The sequence below is a fragment of the Nymphalis io genome, chromosome 10 (assembly GCF_905147045.1).
Source record: "Nymphalis io chromosome 10, ilAglIoxx1.1, whole genome shotgun sequence".
Lineage (NCBI taxonomy): Eukaryota > Metazoa > Arthropoda > Insecta > Lepidoptera > Nymphalidae > Nymphalis > Nymphalis io.
The window spans coordinates 7,784,503-7,804,547 of record NC_065897.1 but is presented as its reverse complement, the minus strand read 5'-3'; the positions used below and the strand labels follow the sequence as shown (position 1 = coordinate 7,804,547).

General features: G+C 33.8%; 1 protein-coding gene across 5 annotated transcripts in view; it reads left to right on the top strand.

The window, feature by feature from the left end:
• LOC126771009 (glutamyl aminopeptidase-like) overlaps positions 1 to 20,045 on the top strand; it is a 33,898-nt gene that overhangs the window by 1,042 nt on the left and 12,811 nt on the right. Inside the window, exons 1-9 of one of the 5 annotated variants that reach the window (XM_050490637.1) lie at positions 10,078 to 10,158; positions 13,604 to 13,810; positions 14,286 to 14,641; positions 16,859 to 16,994; positions 17,276 to 17,552; positions 17,949 to 18,119; positions 18,626 to 18,723; positions 18,892 to 19,026; positions 19,660 to 19,826. In XM_050490637.1, coding sequence (XP_050346594.1) covers positions 10,102 to 10,158; positions 13,604 to 13,810; positions 14,286 to 14,641; positions 16,859 to 16,994; positions 17,276 to 17,552; positions 17,949 to 18,119; positions 18,626 to 18,723; positions 18,892 to 19,026; positions 19,660 to 19,826 — 1,604 coding nt within the window. In that variant the 5' untranslated portion in view covers positions 10,078 to 10,101. Of the gene's footprint in view, positions 1 to 10,077; positions 10,159 to 10,208; positions 10,433 to 13,603; positions 13,811 to 14,285; positions 14,642 to 16,160; positions 16,781 to 16,858; positions 17,014 to 17,275; positions 17,553 to 17,948; positions 18,120 to 18,625; positions 18,724 to 18,891; positions 19,027 to 19,659; positions 19,827 to 20,045 lie in introns of those variants that run through there. The other 4 variants (XM_050490638.1, XM_050490639.1, XM_050490640.1 and 1 more) reach the window with 4 other exon arrangements.

The window sequence follows — 20,045 nt, the reverse complement described above, 5'->3', positions numbered from 1 at the left end:
CTACAAAATTGACAATTATCAAATTAATTATTAAAATTTCAATTTATACTTTTTAATTTGTAGATACACTCTTTGGTACATTTTAACTTATTACAGTAACATTTCGGATCTCTTAAATATGCTGTGGAAGCTGATTCTCGCATCAAAAGATGTTGTTGTTAATTTTTTAATATTATCGAACCTATGTATATGATTAGGTAAATTTTCTTTGATCTTTCCAGATTCGTACAAAAACTACTTGAAAAGAAGGTTATATACCTTCTATAGTATGTGTATGTCTTTGGTCACTTTGAATTTGTGCTTAGATTACCATATCTGGAACAACAACAGCTGGAAACAGAATGCACTATTCCAGATATCTGCATTAAATTTAAAATTGTAGAAATACAGAAATTAATTTCATGGAAATACAGAAATTGGTTATAAATATAAATAATAAATAGATAAAAATTATATCCTCAATAATATACATATATTTTATCCATAGATATCTTAATTTAACTTTTTCTAGTGTAAAATTACATTAAAGTGACTATTTGAAATGAAAAATGAAAATCTAGAGTCTAAAATTAATGAAGCCATGATGAATAAGGCATAAGACATAATAAATATACAACGTGACATAGCAGTTATAATAATATAGCTTACAACGGTGCTCGATGTAAACATCACATGAGCATAATCCCATCAAAATCCCTTCAAAATACTCGAATATGCTACATTAATTCGGTCCCTGTCACTTAAGGCATGCTATCATACATTTTGTTACTATACTGACTATCACCTTCGTGCTACCTCCTTCATCCTCCTAAATCTGCCAAAATATGAATATGATGATGTAAGTGATGATTTAATATGATTAACAGGAACTCCATAATATTAGCTTTTCATAGATTATGCTTGGTAGTTTAGAAGTAGGCCTAAATATACGACTTTATTTAAAAATTGGAATTATAAATAAATTTGCCCAACCCCATGCATTGTATCCTGTACAACACATATAAATTAAAAAAATCGTATGATAATAGCATTCTATAATAAAAGTATAGTGACATACACGAAAATCTCTGTATTTAGAAATGTATATATTTTAAAGTTTCCTTCCCGGTCTTCTTCTCTCAAAATTGCTCAGATGTTTGATAAATTAAATGGTTATTTAACGTTCAATTCCCCCTTTTTATTGAGTGAAAAATCTAATTTCTGAATCATGTCCTATATTTGCCTTAACTAGCGCCATCTCAAACCCAACCATAGAACTTAGTTAAACCTTTCATCACTAGATGGTGCTTTACGATACGCGACCAAAGCGGAAACGCGCTGGCAAGATTCGCTCACGAATAATGACCTGCTCGGTGTGTTTAAATATTTGTATCGGGTCTTAGGGATCTTGATAGCTGCAAGATAGTGCTTCCACACCTGCTGGGACATTATTTGAAGGCTTTCTAAGAAAATACTCGCTTCTAGATACGAGTGCTACCGGCTACTTCCACCTGGTGGGATAGTCTGCTGGCTCCGTACTTAGAGGTGCATTCGCCTATTTGTTAAGTGTAACCGTACGATGGAAAATAAACCGCATTTGTAAGAGCAATTAGTCTTGTTTTTCCAAAGATTATCCTCCACCAGACATCACCCCATTACATTGGCGCTCCAACTAGTGGCCTCGATCGATGCAACAATAAGTACGCAAAGAACGAGAGAACAATAAATAAGACCGGTTTTGATGAGTAAAGAGGAACTCTTTGAATCTCTGCGTAATACATTAGGACGACGCACGTTAGCAAGTCCGACGTTCCTTACTACCAGAAGTGGACGTACAACTCCAATCCGTGTAAAGAAGAAAAAAGGCAAGATGGCGACCTTTTCGAATGAGCAATTTAAACGACTGTTGTCAACATTATCTTCATCGAGCAAAAGTTCTCGGTCTGGTTCATTTACGACATGTAATTACACGTACGATGGACGAAAAAGCTCTGAGACGGTTGAAGCTTTTCTGGCCGCAGTAAATATCTTTAAGCGTGCAGAAAATATTTCTGATAAAAATGCCTTAGAAGAATTACCATTATTACTCAAAGACGAGGCAGGAATTTGGTGGCATGGAGTGAAAAATGAAGTTACTTCTTGGGCGAAGTTCCTGATAAGAATTCGCGATAGCTTCGCTCCTATGAGAGAAGCATACCTGATTTATACAGAGATTAATCAAAACAAGCAAGGATCCAATGATTCCACGGAATCGTTCATTCGGCGTAAGCGACTGTTGTTTTCACAACTTCCACCTCCAATTCATAATGAAGTACAGCAGTTGGACATGATTTATGGATTGCTGCACTTGCAAATTCGCGAGGAGATACCACGTTCTAGTATAAATAACTTTGATCAGCTGTTAAAAGCTGCACGTGCTACAGAGCAGCTACTTCAAGAAAAGGGCAACAAAGAGAAGATGCAACCAAATAATTCAAGCGAGAATATTTTTAAGCCTCAAACTGCTGCTACGAAGAAGAGGTGCAAGTTCTGTAAAAACTTAGGACACAGTATTGAAAATTGTAGAAAAAAGATGAATGTCGAAAGTAGACCAACTAAAGAACCTGAAATGAATGACATGAAGACAGCGAATTTGGCTACTCAAGCTCCTTCACCTTCTACCCCCAAGTTTAGCTGTTACGGGTGTGGTGCTCCAGGTGTTGTTAGAAGTAACTGTGTGAATTGTCATCAAACAAAGACTCGACCAACTGTGATGGAAGTTGGATTTTGTGCCGTTGATACGACCACAGATGCTAGAGACCGACCAATCATTTTTATTGAGATAGACGGTATTCCTGGGACGGCATTTATTGATAGTTGCGCAAAGAGCAGCATAGCCTCCTACGAGTTATACTGTAGTCTGAAACGTAAAGAATAGCGTTTTTAACAACTGGAAATTGGTTTGACACTGGCGGATGGCATACTGAAAAAGCAAAGGGTACTTGTAACCAAAGTCCCAGTGAAGGTTAATGAACGTACTGTAATTACAACATTTATGGTACTACCGGAATCTCGAGACAATCGTACATTGCTTGGGGTTGGATTTATTCAAGATGCTCATATCGTCCTGAACTTACCTCAAAGCACTTGGCATTTCATCGAGAACCCTGAGGAAATTTTTGAACTCTATGAAGAGAGCTTCATTAAATTTAAAAATGACGTAGGACTATCGTCTCTCAGAAACGAAGTCATGATGTCACCTTCTCGTCCAGAAGCAAGTACTACTGAAAATGAATTTGCGAGATGCTACGGACCGTTGATACCAATTAGTTTCACTCCACCTAAAAAGAAACGATGTAGTGAACTCTTTGACGGTTACTCACCTATCATGGATACCCTCTATCAAGACGCCATACGTAATATAGATGAGTATGATGGCTCTGAGGTGGATTCAACACTATTTCCTACCTCAGATATAGCATCGGTAGACGTAAAAGAGTTAGAGAGGTTTCTACAGTCTAATGAGGCTGTATTTAGGCCCAACGGACATCCTGCAGTGGGAATCGAGCATACGATAGACACAGGGGATCACAAACCCACTTCGGTCGCACCTTACAGGTTGTCCCCCATGAAGGCTGAACTCTTAAAGAAGGAAGTCAAGGATATGCTAGAAAAAGGTATCATCGAACCATGTTCATCGCCCTGGTCTGCTCCTGTCGTAATGATTACAAAGAAAGATGGCAGCACCCGAGTTTGCATTGACTATCGCCAGCTTAACTCTATTACGACTCCTGACAAATACCCACTACCCAGGATAGATGATTTACTACATAATGCCAAACCAACACCTTATATGAGCACGATTGACCTCCGCTCCGGATATTGACAGATAAAAGTTAAAGACGAGGACCAGAATAAGACTGCTTTCGTGGTACCCTTTGGGATGTATAAATTCAAAAGAATGCCCTTCGGATTGCGTAATGCGCCTGCTACATTCCAGAGAATGATGGACCAGTTTCGCATATCTCTTAGTCACATTAAGCTCTTGGTTTATCTCGACGATCTTATTATTATGTCACCTACGTTTGAAAATCATTTGAATGATCTCCAGCAGGTCTTTGATAGACTCAAGGAGTATAATCTGACAGCAAACCGAGATAAGTGCAAATTCTGTGTTTCCAAAGTTAAATATTTGGGGCACTATATAGTACCCGATGGTATAATTATGGATCCTGAGAAGGTCAGCGCTATAAGCAACATGCCTTCTCCTCGTAATCTAAAGCACCTTACGACATTTATTCAAATGTGTTCGTGGTATCGAAGGTTTATACCTAACTTCGCAAAAATTGCTGAACCCCTGACACAACTTATGAAGAAGAATGCTGAGTGGAAATGGGATGAAAGACAAAAGGTTGCATTCGACACTCTTCGTAAGCTCATGTCCTCTAGTCCGGTCCTCACTCAAGCCGATGAGACCAAGCCATACACAATCAAAACTGACGCGAGTAATTATGCAATCGGAGCAGTTTTGGTGCAGGGGGAGGGTGAATCAGAGCATCCAGTTGAATACGCGAGCAGACTTCTGACCAGTCAAAGCGGAGCGGAGTGGAACTACTCAACTACTGAACGGGAAGCGCTCTCCGTGGTTTGGGCCGTTTAACAAGTTTAGAGGCTACATAGAAGGAACTAAGATAACAATCATGACGGATCACCAGGCTCTCAGGTGGCTTATGTCAATAAAGTCACCAACAGGTCGTCTAGCACGGTGGGCTCTACAATTGCAACCCTACGATATAATGATTAAGTATATTAACGGAAAGACAAATGTAGTTGCCGACTCCTTGTCTCGTCCCGTGTGTGAACCTGGAACGGAGGAAAACTGTGGGATATGCACGGTAATCATTGATATGCCGAGGAAAAGTAAACAGGAAACGAGAGAGACACAACATAAAAACGGAGACATAGTAAAGATTGTCAGAGATACAGAAGGTACTAATGAAGAAAAAGCTCAGTACTGGAGCAAGAAGGGCTACGTGATGAATGATGGGCTACTGTATCGGTACTGCACAGAAACTGATACTACTAATAGTCAAATAGTTATAGTTGTACCCAAGCAAGAACAACTAAAAGTCATTGCAACTTATCATGACGATGAAACAGCTGGACATTATGGTTCAGAGAAAACAATCGAGCGTGTGCCACGACGCTACTTCTGGAAGGGAATGAGAGGTCAGATAGATGCTTACGTCCGCAATTGCTTAGAATGCCAGAGATACAAGCCCTTAAACCAGAAACCCACAGGATTGGTGCAAACTACAGCTAGTAATCAACGATTCGAAACAGTTGCTTTTGATTTATTTGGTCCATTGCCTCAAACAGCTGAAAATCACCATTGGATATTTATTGTAGAAGACGTGACTACGCGATGGGTGGAACTCTTTGCTCTAGAGCATGCAACGGCGGAAGAATGTGCAAAGATACTATTGAACGAAATCATACTGCGATACGGTACTCCCCGAAGATTTATTAGCGACAATGGTTCCCAATTCGTTAGCAGTATTATACAACAATTGACATTCTGTCTACGCATACGTCACGGATTCACTCCCGTGTACCATCCTGAAACAAACCCGGTCGAGAGAAGAAACCGCGATTTAAAGACACAACTCGCCATCCTAGTAAAGGATGACCACACATCATGGTCTGTCAAGCTACCCAGCACCCGCTTCGCTATGAATACAGCGAAATCATGTTCCACAGGGTTTACACCTGCATATTTGACATTTGGACGTGAGTTGAGAACTCCTGATGATGTAGAAAATGATCTGCGAGATATAGTGCAAAATGAGAATTTCGTCATGGAAATAACACCAAAACTACTGCTAATGGCTGATACATTAAAGCGAGCTAGGGAAATTCAAGAAATGAAAGAGGAGAAAAGGAAGGAATACATAGATAGGTACAGAAAAGTCTGTCCAAACTATCGAGAAGGGGATTTGGTGCTAGTCGATACACACACACTAAGCAAGTCCAGTCAAGGATACAGCTCAAAATTAGCACCAAGGCGCGATGGGCCTTATGTGGTTGCTAGACGTCACGGTCCTAGTTCGTTTCAAATTGTCAATCCGCAAACCAAAGATATAGTGGGGATATATCACGCTTCTGCTCTGCGCCGCTATAAAGCTACAAGTGACGAAGCGTTACCATCGCCTGTCCAACCAATAAGGAGAAGAGGTCGCCCCAAAAAAACAAGTAGCTAACACCGAGGCATATGAAACCCACAGGACAAAATTACGTGACAGGCCTAAAAAGAAAGCGATAGCCTAATTCTCTTTCCTGTCTTCCTCGTCGAGTCGCCTTCGTAGACAGAGGGGGAGACTATAACAAAGAAACTAGCGCCATCTCAAACCCAACCATAGAACTTAGTTAAACCTTTCATCACTAGATGGTGCTTTACGATACGCGACCAAAGCGGAAACGCGCTGTTAAGATTCGCTCACGAATAATGACCTGCTCGGTGTGTTTAAATATTTGTATCGAGTCTTAGGGATCTTGATAGCTGCAAGATAGTGCTTCCACACCTGCTGGGACATTATTTGAAGGCTTTCTAAGAAAATACTCGCTTCTAGATACGAGTGCTACCGGCTACTTCCACCTGGTGGGATAGTCTGCTGGCTCCGTACTTAGAGGTGCATTCGCCTATTTGTTAAGTGTAACCGTACGATGGAAAATAAACCGCATTTGTAAGAGCAATTAGTCTTGTTTTTCCAAAGAGTATCCACCACCATCACCCCATTACAATATATATTTATATATATATTTTACACAATTACAATATACATATATATATATATATATATATATATATTTATATACATTGTAATGGGGGAGGCTTTCGTCCAGCAGTGGACGGAAAAAGGCTGAAAAAAAATATAATATACGTCGAATAAAGGATATCAATTGACAGCGAACGCAAGGTTATGTGAAATTGATGAACTTCGAGAATCTAGCTAAAAATTCAATTCAAGCGTAAGTGATTAGATAACATTATCAGATATCGTGAGCGTAATAAGTACAATCAATCAATTTCCCAGGTTTTTTTTTCATGTGATATCCTCTTTGACAGATTTTGGCCATGGAAACTAGCCAACTGCGCAGGACATGTTATTACAACGCACGACAGCTCTAATTCACTCTCTATTCCCGTACAGCTTAACGTAATTTCTAAGGCACGGGGGTAGACTCCGGACTACCACAGAAAATTTCTCAACTGAAACTCCTTTAATTTATATCGGCACGATCCAGGCCATTTAACCGGGGATTTTAACCTAAAACCTCAGGATATGTGCGCCCTATAAACCAACACACACATTAAAGATATGTAATAACGATTTTTCACAATTAAGAGAGCGCATGCATTTTGCTGTGATGCTATATTGCAACAATTGAGTGCGTAACAAAATCGTAAAGCTGCAGTTTCTAATTAATAATAATAATTGATTTCCTCATTAATTCCCTTGTGTTGTGTTATCACTGTGTCCTTATTTTATATATTATTAACCTATAACAATATTAAGTGAAGGACTGCTTCTCTGCCTGAGTATGTACGTGGTATAGTAGTAATACTTATAACTGTATTATCTTAAGAGAATAAAGTCATGTGATTGTACCAACATCTGTTGATAAGCAAAATAATCAATAAATGGATTACGGAGAGTGAACAAAGCAAGATTATTAATCAGTTTAAATTAAGTCTCAAGTGCGCGTTTCACAACAAACAATCTGTTTTCATACAAAAAGGTCGGTTTATGTAAAGGTCGGTTAATGTATGTAACATTAGTAGTTTATCCTAATAATAACATTTTCGAATTGACTTTATGATAGGTGTATGTATGAGTTGGTCATAATTCGCTGTTGTACAATTTTAAGCCTTTATTATTTCAAATAATATCAAATTAAAAAATAAAGATACAATGCATACTATACCTACCTATAATTTAATTGGTGGTGAAGTTTTTTGCAGGCCCGTTTGCATTTGCATACAGGTTATTAAACTAAACAAAAACCTATTACGACTTCGTATACCGTAACAGCCTGTGAATGTCCCACTGCTGGGCTAAAGGCCTCCTCTCCTCTTTTTGATGAGAAGGTTTGGAGCTTATTCCACCACGCTGCTCCAATGCGGGTTGGTAGAATTCACATGTGGCAGAATTTCAGTGAAATTAGACACATGCAGGTTTCCTCACGATGTTTTCCTTCACCGTAAAGCACGAGATGAATTATAATCACAAATTAAGCACATGAAAATTCAGTGGTGCTTGCCCGGGTTTGAACCCACGATCATCGGTTAAGATTCACGCGTTCTTACCACTGGGCCATCTCGACTTCGTATAATTTCCTAAATTTTATTTTCAAATAGGTATCGATATAGAATCGATAGTGTATCGATAAAGACAATGATCTTATTCGATAGAACGAATATCAAGATACGTCAATCATCGTACCTATCTCTCTATAATAGGTTATCCATTGAGTACCCTTGTAACAGGCGTTGATTCCTTATATAATTTTTTGATTATTTCTTATAAGAAAAAAATAACAAACGGATTCATTGCATTTATTTAGTTTAATATAAAATCAATATCAAATTAAGAAATAACGATACAATACATACTATACCTATAATTTACTTGGTGGTAAATTTTTGTGCAGGCCCGTTTGTGTAGGTTATTCCATTCATTACATAATTTACATAGTATTGTAGTTTCCGGGGTTTTGGGAGCGAGTGAGCCAGTGTAACACAATGGACATTGTATCTTAATTCCCAAGGTTGGTGGCGCATCCATTCCCTGGCGGCCATTGTAGGCGGAGACCTCTCGCTGCTGAGCGTGATAAACGCCATGATCGGTAGCGAGAGGTACTGGAAGGAGATGGTCTCTTTCTGCGAAAACGTCATGTCGCAGAAGGAGGCCGGCGGAGCGGGAGCGTGAGAACAGTGTTTCCGCTGACCCGCTTCGCCGAAGAAGACCGGGGAGAAGACGTCGGCGCTATGCAAATCTTCTCCTCCCGCCGTAAATGTCGCCGGGGCTAGGGGGTGTCTGTAACCCGAGAACCCCTTAGAATTTAGAGGCCTGCAGAGGCGGGCCTACCGTCGGGACGTCGCAAGCGATCCCGTGGCGTCCCCCGAAAAGACGGTGTGGGTCCCGCTGGTTTTTTGGTGTGTAAGTCACTTCATGTAAGGGAAACGCGTAAATGCGTTTTTCCAGCGAAAAAAAAAAAAACAAAAAAAAAGGTTGGTGGCGCATTAGCCATGTACTTAATGATTAATAAGTATTTCTTATAATGACAATATCTATAGGTGATGGTAATCACTTAGTCAACCAACCTATTTTAAATATAAAAAATGAATCAAAATCGTACAAGAAATTTTTAGAGGTGCTTGATATTGTAGTAACTGTGAAATCCGACTTATGATTTGAAAATTGATTACGACGGTTAAATTGACTGGTTGGAAATATTTCATTATTGGCTAAAAACCATGTTAACCTATTTAAGAAACAATAATAAGTTTGATTCGAAGTGATGGTCCGCTGCATTATGATAGATTATAATTTATATTACGAGTATGACACTGTTTTCTCGTTATATATGCCTATATCATAATACGATAAGAAACTGAGGATTTCATTTGAATAATGTTGATTTTACCTACTTATTCGAATACAACGCTTTTGTTACATATCTTCCAAATCGTTGTAACTTTTGATATATTTTAGCTTCGATTGGTTAATATAAAACAGTAACGTAACGTACAAAGTTACGCCAGACAAAATTGCATAATATCAAATAACAATGAAAATAAGAGATCGTGTAAATCTTATGTAATGCAAAATTTCTAATTTTCTTATAAACAGCTGTTACAATTTTAGACTGATATTCAGACAAACTAGAAAACTAAATCCTTGTTACCAATTAAATACTTATATTGGCATGCTGCTTATTACTTAAGTAACGTGTTTTAAAATAAATCGCTTAAAATTCGCAATGCCCGCTATAAACAAAATGTAATCTAAATTTTCTTATCAAATAAAGTAAAAACTTTAGGTATAGTACTCATCAGTTTCAACATACTTCTCAAGTGATATGCTACGATTATGTTTCAATGTTAACAACCATTGGAGTGATAGTGTTAACATAAACGTAAGTATATTTACGTTTATAATAAACGTAGGACGCCTCCCACCAGTATAGTCACTGTCATCGCACAATCAATTGTCGAGTTCGCAAGTGAAAAGATTATTTCGTAACTTAACTATTGCGTATAGTAGTCAGTTTCTTTTACGTTACATTTTTATCACTGTCCTAATGAGATTCGGTGCAGTTAACAAAGTTGTATATAGTGAAATTAAGTGTACGTGTTTAATCTAAAATAGTGTTTTTCTTACAATTTGTAAGTGAAAGTGATCTCATTAAGGTTCGTACGCTAATTAAATCCGTATAATTTTTAATGTTTACGCTAAAATAATTATAGTGATGACATATGAACTCTGGTTGAATGCTTACAAATTGACGCTTATTATAATAAAGTGGTATATATATTTATTTATTTAATGGAAATATCAGAGAATACCACTTAGAGGAAACAATTATAAAGAAAATTCCTTAGATTTTTTCGTTCAAATATTATTTATCTTAGTCATCTTGTCATAAACAGATAGATACATTTATAAAATAATTATAATTTTATATAATAAATCTTCGATGAAATCATCAAGTAGAGGAGCACAGAATCGGTATCAATATAAATAATGCAATAGTTACATTGTGTTAGTATTAGACATAAAAAACAAGGAAAAGTGTTTACTTCATAAAGTCGACGTATCTCTTATAGGACAAGGTAATCTTTAACTATAAAATTATTTGCCACTGACCTATAATTATAGTATGATCTCTAGAATGGATGATTTTGTAGAGATTTAGAGACTTATACCCGAAATTTTTCTGTTAATATAATTTAAAAAAAAATATTTGTAAATTAAACACCGGACACGACATTTTTACCTTATATTATATTTAAAAAAAAAACGATTTCGCGACCTTTGACCTTGAATATCTCGTCACGAGATTCAGGACAACATATAATATGTCATAACTGATTTTTACAAGTGTGTCCTTATTAGTCGAAGAGTGATTTTTTAAGTTAGTCAATTAATTACTTACCTCATTATCCTATTAATCGTTTAAATATATTGGCATACAGGTTATGAAAATATACAAAATACTCCCTCTATTGCGACTTCGTATAATTTCCTAAATTTTATTTCCAAATAGGTGTCAATATAGAATCGATAGTGTATCGATAAAGAAAATTATCTTATTTGATAGAACGAATATCAAGATACGTCAATCATCGTACCTATCTCTCTATAATAGGTTATCCATTGAGTACCCTTGTAACAGGCGTTGATTCCTTATTTCTTTGATTATTTCTTATAAGGAAAAAATAACAGACGGATTCAAGGCACTTATTTAGTTTAATATAAAATCAATGAAAATCATTTAAAGCGTCAATAGCGCAATGGTTTACCGTCCGCCTAACGATATAAATTTTGCAGGTTCGACCCTGACCCCTTTAACCTTATCACAAACTTTAAGCTTAACTGGAAGGAAATAGGAATATTAGTAATTACTTAATACAAAAAAAATGAAACTTAAATGTAAAAAATGGACCCTTGCATTGCTTTTATAATTTTTGATTCAATAGATTTTTTATTCATTGATTCATCTGATTCACAGTCGCCATTATAAATCCCGCTAACATCAACTACGCCTGCATAGACGTTTAACAGGAGAATTTAGATTCAAACCATGTATGGCTCACTGTAGAATTCAAATGCCTCATTTGTGTTTCAATTTATCACGTGCTAATTACGAGTATTTGTGTAGAGTATCGACCCGACCTTTAATTTAGCAACGGGATTCATTAATTATTATTATTATTATATTCATACCCTCAACAGAAATTTACTGGCTGATAACAATAATTTTCTTGATTGTTAATTTATTTATACACAAATACGAGTAGTATACAAAAATAGTTGTATACTATTATATGCTATTTCACTTGCAGTTGAAAAGTATATAGGCAACACAATTATTAACTTAATGATAACAACAATATTTTAAATAATAATAATAGAACTATTGCAATAAATTAAAAAAATACAACGTAAACAAGTAGACATGCTTGGAAAATTAACCAAAAATACCGGAAAACAATAGTAAAACAAAGACATATGTATATAAAAATAATCATACACTCAAAATCTGTTAAAACGACATCGAAGGGACCACTCATAAAAACCTAGTATTAGTCATAGCAACCGGGATATTCTTGTATAAAAAATATACCTTTTGTTTATTTCACATAAAAATATAATACGAAGAAAACATGCGACATACATACATGTATTATTATTGTGTGGTTTTATATAATTTTTAATTTATAAAATTTGAGTTGCTTTAACATTTCAGTATTTTGTAGTTCGTCCGTTTTTTTTACTTTTACTTTACAATACAAATCGTTATAAAAGACATGATTCTCCAAAAAACTTAGTTAAATGCGGTCGCTCAATGCGGTATGTGTAAGTAGTGTCGTAAGCAGTGCAATAAGACAAAATACAGCATTCGGCCGGACCTGAAATGTTAGTCAATATAACCGAAATTTTGACTGTATACATTACATTACATAGTACATTGAGCTTAAAAACCCAAATAGTATCATAAGCCATATTGTTACGATGTTATGTATATATATGTATATATATAATATATCAGACATCAGCGCTCTCCTCTATAAATTATTGGTTACTTAAAATTTACAAGTTTTCTTGTTTTAAAGCTTACACTATGAACACTAATAATTACGTCAGATAGCTATATAAACATAAATTAATCTTATACAAGTGGGACTTAATATGCCATAATAAAACAATTAGTGTTCGACAATCTCGTTATGGTTACATGTTGAAGTTGCGTAGTTCATTCATTAATATTAAATACTGTAACACACATATCAGTGATTTTCAGTTGTCATATTCCTTTCACAATACAAATAAAAATTTCCGCGGTATTTCATTTTATAAACTAATACACCTTAAGTTCACCTCTCATATTTGGCCCTAGTAGCTCTGCAACCAGAGACTATGGGATTATTATAATATAATATAATATATAATAATAATATAATATCCTAGGTCATTTTTCACACACGGCCATCTGATCCCAAATTAAGCTTGTACAAAGCTTGTGCTATGGAAACCAGACAACTGATATACTACATATACTACTTTTTTTTTGTAAATACATACTTATATAGATAATTACACCCAGACTCAGGACAAACATACATGTTCATGCACACAAATGTCGGTCCTGGGTGGGAATCGAACCCACAACCTTCGGCGTGAAAGGCAAGTGTTCTACCAACCACGCCAACCGGTTTGTCAAATATTGATTGATTCAATAACCCTTGAAGCCGGTTTTTGACGTAATGATGAGTTAGTGGTCATTCCTATCATTCATAGTCTAACTGTTTAACATGCAAGCTTTTACCGGTGTTATAAAATTGACATATTATTTTCAGATGGCACCTCGAATCTACAAGTGGGTGTTCAATAACAAACTTCTAATATTATTTGCGACGGCAACGTTTTGCTTATTAATTTCAACTTTAGTTTTGTCAATACAAAATAGAAACCTTAAGAGATCAATAAAACTTAAGAACCAGATGATAATCGGACAGAAATCGAATAGAAAAATACTTGAACAAATAAATACTAGCATGCCAGAGGTTAGTATAAGATTAAGAAGGTTTTATTATTTTAGAATTATGTAAATATTGGTAAATAATGAAATACCTAATATTTTCTCTTGTTCATATAAGAGCTAGATAACCTACTTATTTTTATTTACCGAAGTTAAGTTAATAATGAATATTTCTATATATACATATTTCATAACAATGTACACTGTCCTATCAAAATAATATTAATTAAAAAAAACTTTTTCTATGTTTGCTCTTTTATCTATGCATGAGAGAACATTAACACAAACTCAAATGTTACAAATATTTGAAGTTAAGATAAAGCATGTTAAAAATAATTATTTTCATTAAATAATCAAACACCATTTGTACCTATGCAGCAGGTGCACTTTATTCTTAATATTTCCTATTTATTATTTATATAATCCTAAATATTTTTCGAAATACTTTAACTACCTAAAATAATATCGGGTAAATAAAGCAGTATTTTTTTTATTTGCAGGTTGCAAGACTTTCGAAATATATCAAACCTACTAATTATATTTTAAAACTATGGCCCCATATTAAAAATAAAACTTTTGAAGGCAATGTTACAATTTCGCTTGATGTTTTAAAATCTACAGAATTAATATATTTGCACGCTAAAGACTTAGACATTCATTGGGTTAAATTGAAAAACGCCTACAATGAATCTATATTAGTTACGTCCACTAATATATTGAAGACTGCAGAAGTTCTTCAAGTAAATTTGCAAAATAAAATTAAACCTAATGTGAATTACGAACTTGACATTATGTTTTCTGGAAGATTAGATGAAGGAATCGTAGGATTTTATGAAAGTACTATCAAAAACGGAGAGTAAGTTACCCAGTTTTTAATTATTTAATAAAATTATTATTTTATATTATAATTAATATATCGATATTTAAATATTTTGTTAAAAATTGAACAAAGAAAACAAAATATATTTTTAATTTCACCAAAACCGAAAACAAATATGTAAAATGTTGAAGATTTGAAAACCGTTAAATTAAAGAATATATTTTTAATTTCTATTTTACATTTTGGTACTTTTTTTGTTCAAATTACAAGATTGCGATATCACATAGTAAAAATTCAAGTGTTGCCAGTTGGCAGCACAGCCTACTTCTGATGGTCTTAATAATTGTCATTTGTCACTGTCAGTATCAATCAGTTTCGTAGATAGAGAAACAAATAGACCAAAGGGCCGTGAAACCGCGATTGAGTCAGAGATAGTTTGTCAATGTGTGCGTAAAATGTTGCCATATTAACTGCATTCCCTGTTTTGGGAGATAAATAATTTTCAGGATTTAACTAAAACAAAATAAGATTATTAAATTTTACTTTTTAATATTTATTGTACATTTTTTTTATTAAAATATTTTTTTGTCTTCCAACGAGACCCAAAAACCGTTGCATTGTTTGTTTTTATTTCCGTTATTAATAGTACTTCAGCATCTTTATATGGTACTGGATTAACATTATCCTCAGATGTTGAAATCTAAAACACACAATTAAATTATTAATAAAGAATGGTTACCACATATATTTCTATGTTAACCTCTTGACTCGGAATCTAATATTACTATAAATTTATGAAGAATGTTAAATAATGTTGTCATTCGGAAATGATAAATAGGAGAACGAATAAATTAAAATAACATATTTATATATAACGAAGCAATTTAGGCTATTATTGGACTCCGTATTTATTTGTTTACATTGTCGACGAGTTGATATTTTTTATCGAAAATCGGGACATGTTTTTAGCTGACGCTGGCAGCACTTACATGATAAATAAATAATAAAGGTTATGAATGATAAAAACTGGAAAATCCTATTATCTTTAGGATTTTAATGCAATATAAGGTTCCGTCATGCTATGGCATAAATAAACATCACTGAGAAACTATAATTAGGGACAAAATAGTCGTATTTACTCGTGAAAACACACGCCGGCAATTTTCTTCTTGATATCGCTTTAACATGAAATAATACGACAATGTACCATTGTATAACCTTCGATATTATATAAGGATTGTATCTCGCCCTTTTTACTGAATTAGAATCGTTTTGTAACATAAAAATAAGCGAAAATTGAACAAAAAAACACAATGAACGCTCCAACTGTCAAGTTACTACTTAAGTAGCGAAACAAAAACTGGTTACGCGATAAGGAACAAAAGATTTGATAATTCTATCTCTGTCTAAACCATTTGTAATGTAATTTTCGTTCTCTTTCTTGTGTAAGTGAGAAGGAAATCGTCATTGCGTCTATTAGTTTCTCTGTCTACGATCAGTTTACATTACCTTTCTTGTCAATTTGACAATTGACGTATAGGTACTTGTGGTTTAGTGACGTTTCATTCGGCCGTAAATAACAAATATGCAATATATTTTAATTTGCATGCAATCGTTGTTCGTTTATTTGGCCATACATTATATGTGACAGTTTATAGTATGGTAGTAAAAAGATAAATCATCCTTTTTTAAATAGATGACTACGACACTTGCATATATCTCAAGTGTTAGATATTTAGTGATCTTTAGAGTGACCAAACAAATTTGCCGGTGGAAATCTGTTAATAGTTTCGATACAATGGAAAATTCTCTTAAAGTATCTCTGTCTAAGAGACTGCCGTTGTCTGTTCGTCCTGTAAAGTACCAACTGCTTCTAAATCCAGATTTAAAAACTGGTCTTTTCCGAGGAAATGTCAAAATAGATGTAGACCTAAAACAAGAAAGGAACTTTTTATCCCTACATACCAAGTTCTTAAATATCACTGATGTAAAGGTCTATAAAGATATAACAGAAATATCTGTAGCAAAATATTTAGAAGTTAAATCTCTGGAGCAGCTGTTAATTCAATTTGATAATAATCACAATCCTGGAAAATATCAATTAAATATTAAATTTAATGGTAGCTTAACTCGTAATATTGTTGGATTTTATTTATCTCACCTGAAAGATAACAGGTAAAAAGAATTGTTTGTACTTAATGTTCGATGAATAATATGATGTTTCTTGTTATAATTAATTAATTTGTGTTTCAGTACTATGGTAGCAAGTAAATTCCAACCAACTTATGCTCGCCAAGCGTATCCATGTTTTGATGAGCCAGAGTTCAAGGCTACTTATGACATTACATTGGTGAAACCTGTGGACTATATTGCTCTTTCCAATATGAATGTAAGATAAATTTTTACAGGTAATTCTAGTAATTAAATCAGCAAAACACACTTCTATAACTAAAATTACTGGAATAGATTAATTTTAATTTTTACTTATTTATTATTTCATTGCTATCATATTTAAGAATAGTAGTATTTTTTACACAACCTACTTGCTGACATGTTACAAAAACACAATATGTCAATCATTATCACTATTACAATGATAACATGACATACTAATATGTAACCATATATAAAATAATCTATTTTGAAATATTAAAATGTATGTCATTACAGGAAATATCTAAACAGATAGATTCCTTTACCAACACCGAAGCTGTCACTTTTGCGACCAGCGTTCCAATGTCAACATACCTAGCATGCTTTGTCATTTGTAACTTTGATCACAAAGAAACTGAAATCATAGCTAATGGTATCGGAAATAATTTTAAACTGAGATCATTTGCACAAAAAGATCAAACTCACAAGATTGATTTCGCTCAAGATATTGGAAAGAGAGTAACAGAATTCTACATCAAATACTATGAAGTTCCTTTCCCACTTCCGAAATTGGGTAAGTATCGAAATGTGGATATGTTGTAAATCTAAAATAATCGGTGTCCCACAATTGCAGATTTAAATTCTATTTATAAAAAAAGTTATATGGTATATGTTGTAGAATTGGTTTTCTAATGTCTCAAAACTATGTATAGCAAGAATATTATTCCTATTTTCTTCCTTCATAATTCTTATTTTTATAGACCCATCTTGGGTGCCAAGAATGTAATAAATTTCTATGAGGCTACTTACTAAGAAAAGTTATTATGTAAGTATTCATAAAGTTACTGTTATTGCAAGAAACTGTACCCAAATTAAGCCATGTAACATTTTTAACTGGAGTACATAAATATTTAACTGGAGTACATAATATCATTATATTAACTGTTATATATTTTTTTTTTTGTTACAGATATGATTGCTATTCCCGATTATGTGTCAGGTGCCACTGAACATTGGGGCTTAATTACATACAGAGAGACCTCATTTTTGATCGATGAGGAGACAGCGTCATCTAGAAACAAAATCGGTGTTGCCAACACTGTTGCTCATGAACTAGCTCACATGTGGTTTGGAAATTTAGGTATAACAACTATTAAATTACCAACTGATATATGTACAGTTTGTTTTGTATTGAAAGATATTGTTAAAATTTTCAATTAAGTATAATATGCTTAAACAAACCTTACAATTACATATTCCTTATCATAACTGGTATACCTTTATTTATTAAATTGAACTACTTATATTCACTTTAATTTAACAAACTTAGCCAACATATATAACAGCAGTTTGGCATGAATCCATAATGAATACTACACATTATTTTCGATCTCGACCTCAATTAAGGTCTAATTTGCTTATCTTTACATCTCCTGTCATTGGCATAGACAATAAATACTTAGGCTTTAATTAGGATGATTAAGCTGTTGTAAAATGGAGGACAATTTATTTCTATCGAAAAAATTATCAACATTTTTAGAAGTTGCGGGCGCGGTCCTGTGTTTAATATAAAAACTGGGAAAGCTATAATATAATATACATAATACTTTATTTATAGTATGTATTTTTTTTTTTTTTGTTTTTTAGTTACTATGAAATGGTGGGATGAAGTCTGGTTGAATGAAGGTTTTGCATCATATATGCAAGTGAAATCTTTAAATGCTATAGAACCTTCATGGACAATGGTATAATAATTATTTATTACTAAAAAAACTGTTATGGCTTTACCTATAAATATTATTTTGAGGGTGATTCGTTACACAATGCTGTGTCTTCTTTATTTAAATGTCAAATCAAGGATGATAAAGAAAAAAAAGGGTAATGTATAATTCAAATTTAATTAAATATTTCAGTTGGACCAATTTCTAACAAGGACTTTACACTCAGTGCTAGTCATTGACGCCAAACTTTCTAGCCATCCCATAGTTCAAACTGTTGAGACTCCAGACGAAATAACTTCAATATTTGATTCAATATCATATAATAAGGTAAGAAGATGATCTACTATGTGTTTTCTACATTCAAATTAAAAATATTAATTAGATTTTAAATCACAATTGGATAAGGCTGCCAATCTAAAAGGTAAGCCATCTGGACCGTTAGCCATGGCTAAAACAACAACTTTAGATATTTTAGGCATGAGTGTGTGACACTGCCAACTTTCCAACTCTAGACTTATATTGAGAATTAACATTATTTGTTTTTATTATCCCAATTCGGCGTTTTAAATCACTTTTTACAATTATTATTTATCAATTCGTAAGTGATATTATGCAGGCTTAAAAATGAAAACAAATTCTTTGTGCATTTCTATGCATACCAAGATTTATTGTAATGTTTTGAAAATGTAATAAATATCTTCTTTTAATATAATATATGACCCACATAATATGTTATATTAACTAGTTAGAACACCTGAATTTTATTTAAAAATTGTGGGCTCAAACTCTGCTGAAAAAAAAAACTAAATTTTAATAGCTAAATTTGTTTTTATAATTCGTCTCATGCTCAGCGGTAAAAGACAATGACATGAGGAGTATGGCTTGTGTCGTAGAAAATATATAATATAAGAATTGTAAGGGTTATATCAAAACTCTATTGGATAATTAAAACTTTGTCAGGGTGCGTCCGTTTTGAGGATGCTAGAAGGATTTATTGGAGAAGAAAACTTCCGTTTGGGAGTGTCAGACTATTTGAAGAAGTATGAATTTGGTAATACCATTACGAAGGATCTACTTTCATCCTTGGAACCCTATTTTAAGAAAAACAATCCCGAATTAAATCTAATGTAAGTTTATTGCCTTCTTAAACGTTGTACCAATTTATTAAGACTTAAGGAAGTGATAAGGTATTTTTAGTCCACACTAATAATGTAGACCAGAAAACTTTAACACGCTTATCTAAGGGCATGATTGGATAAGAAAACATATTTTGGCGTTTACATAACCAATTACCGTGTGACCAAAATATTTGATTAAAGTTATCAAGCTTTTGTTTTGCAATTTAT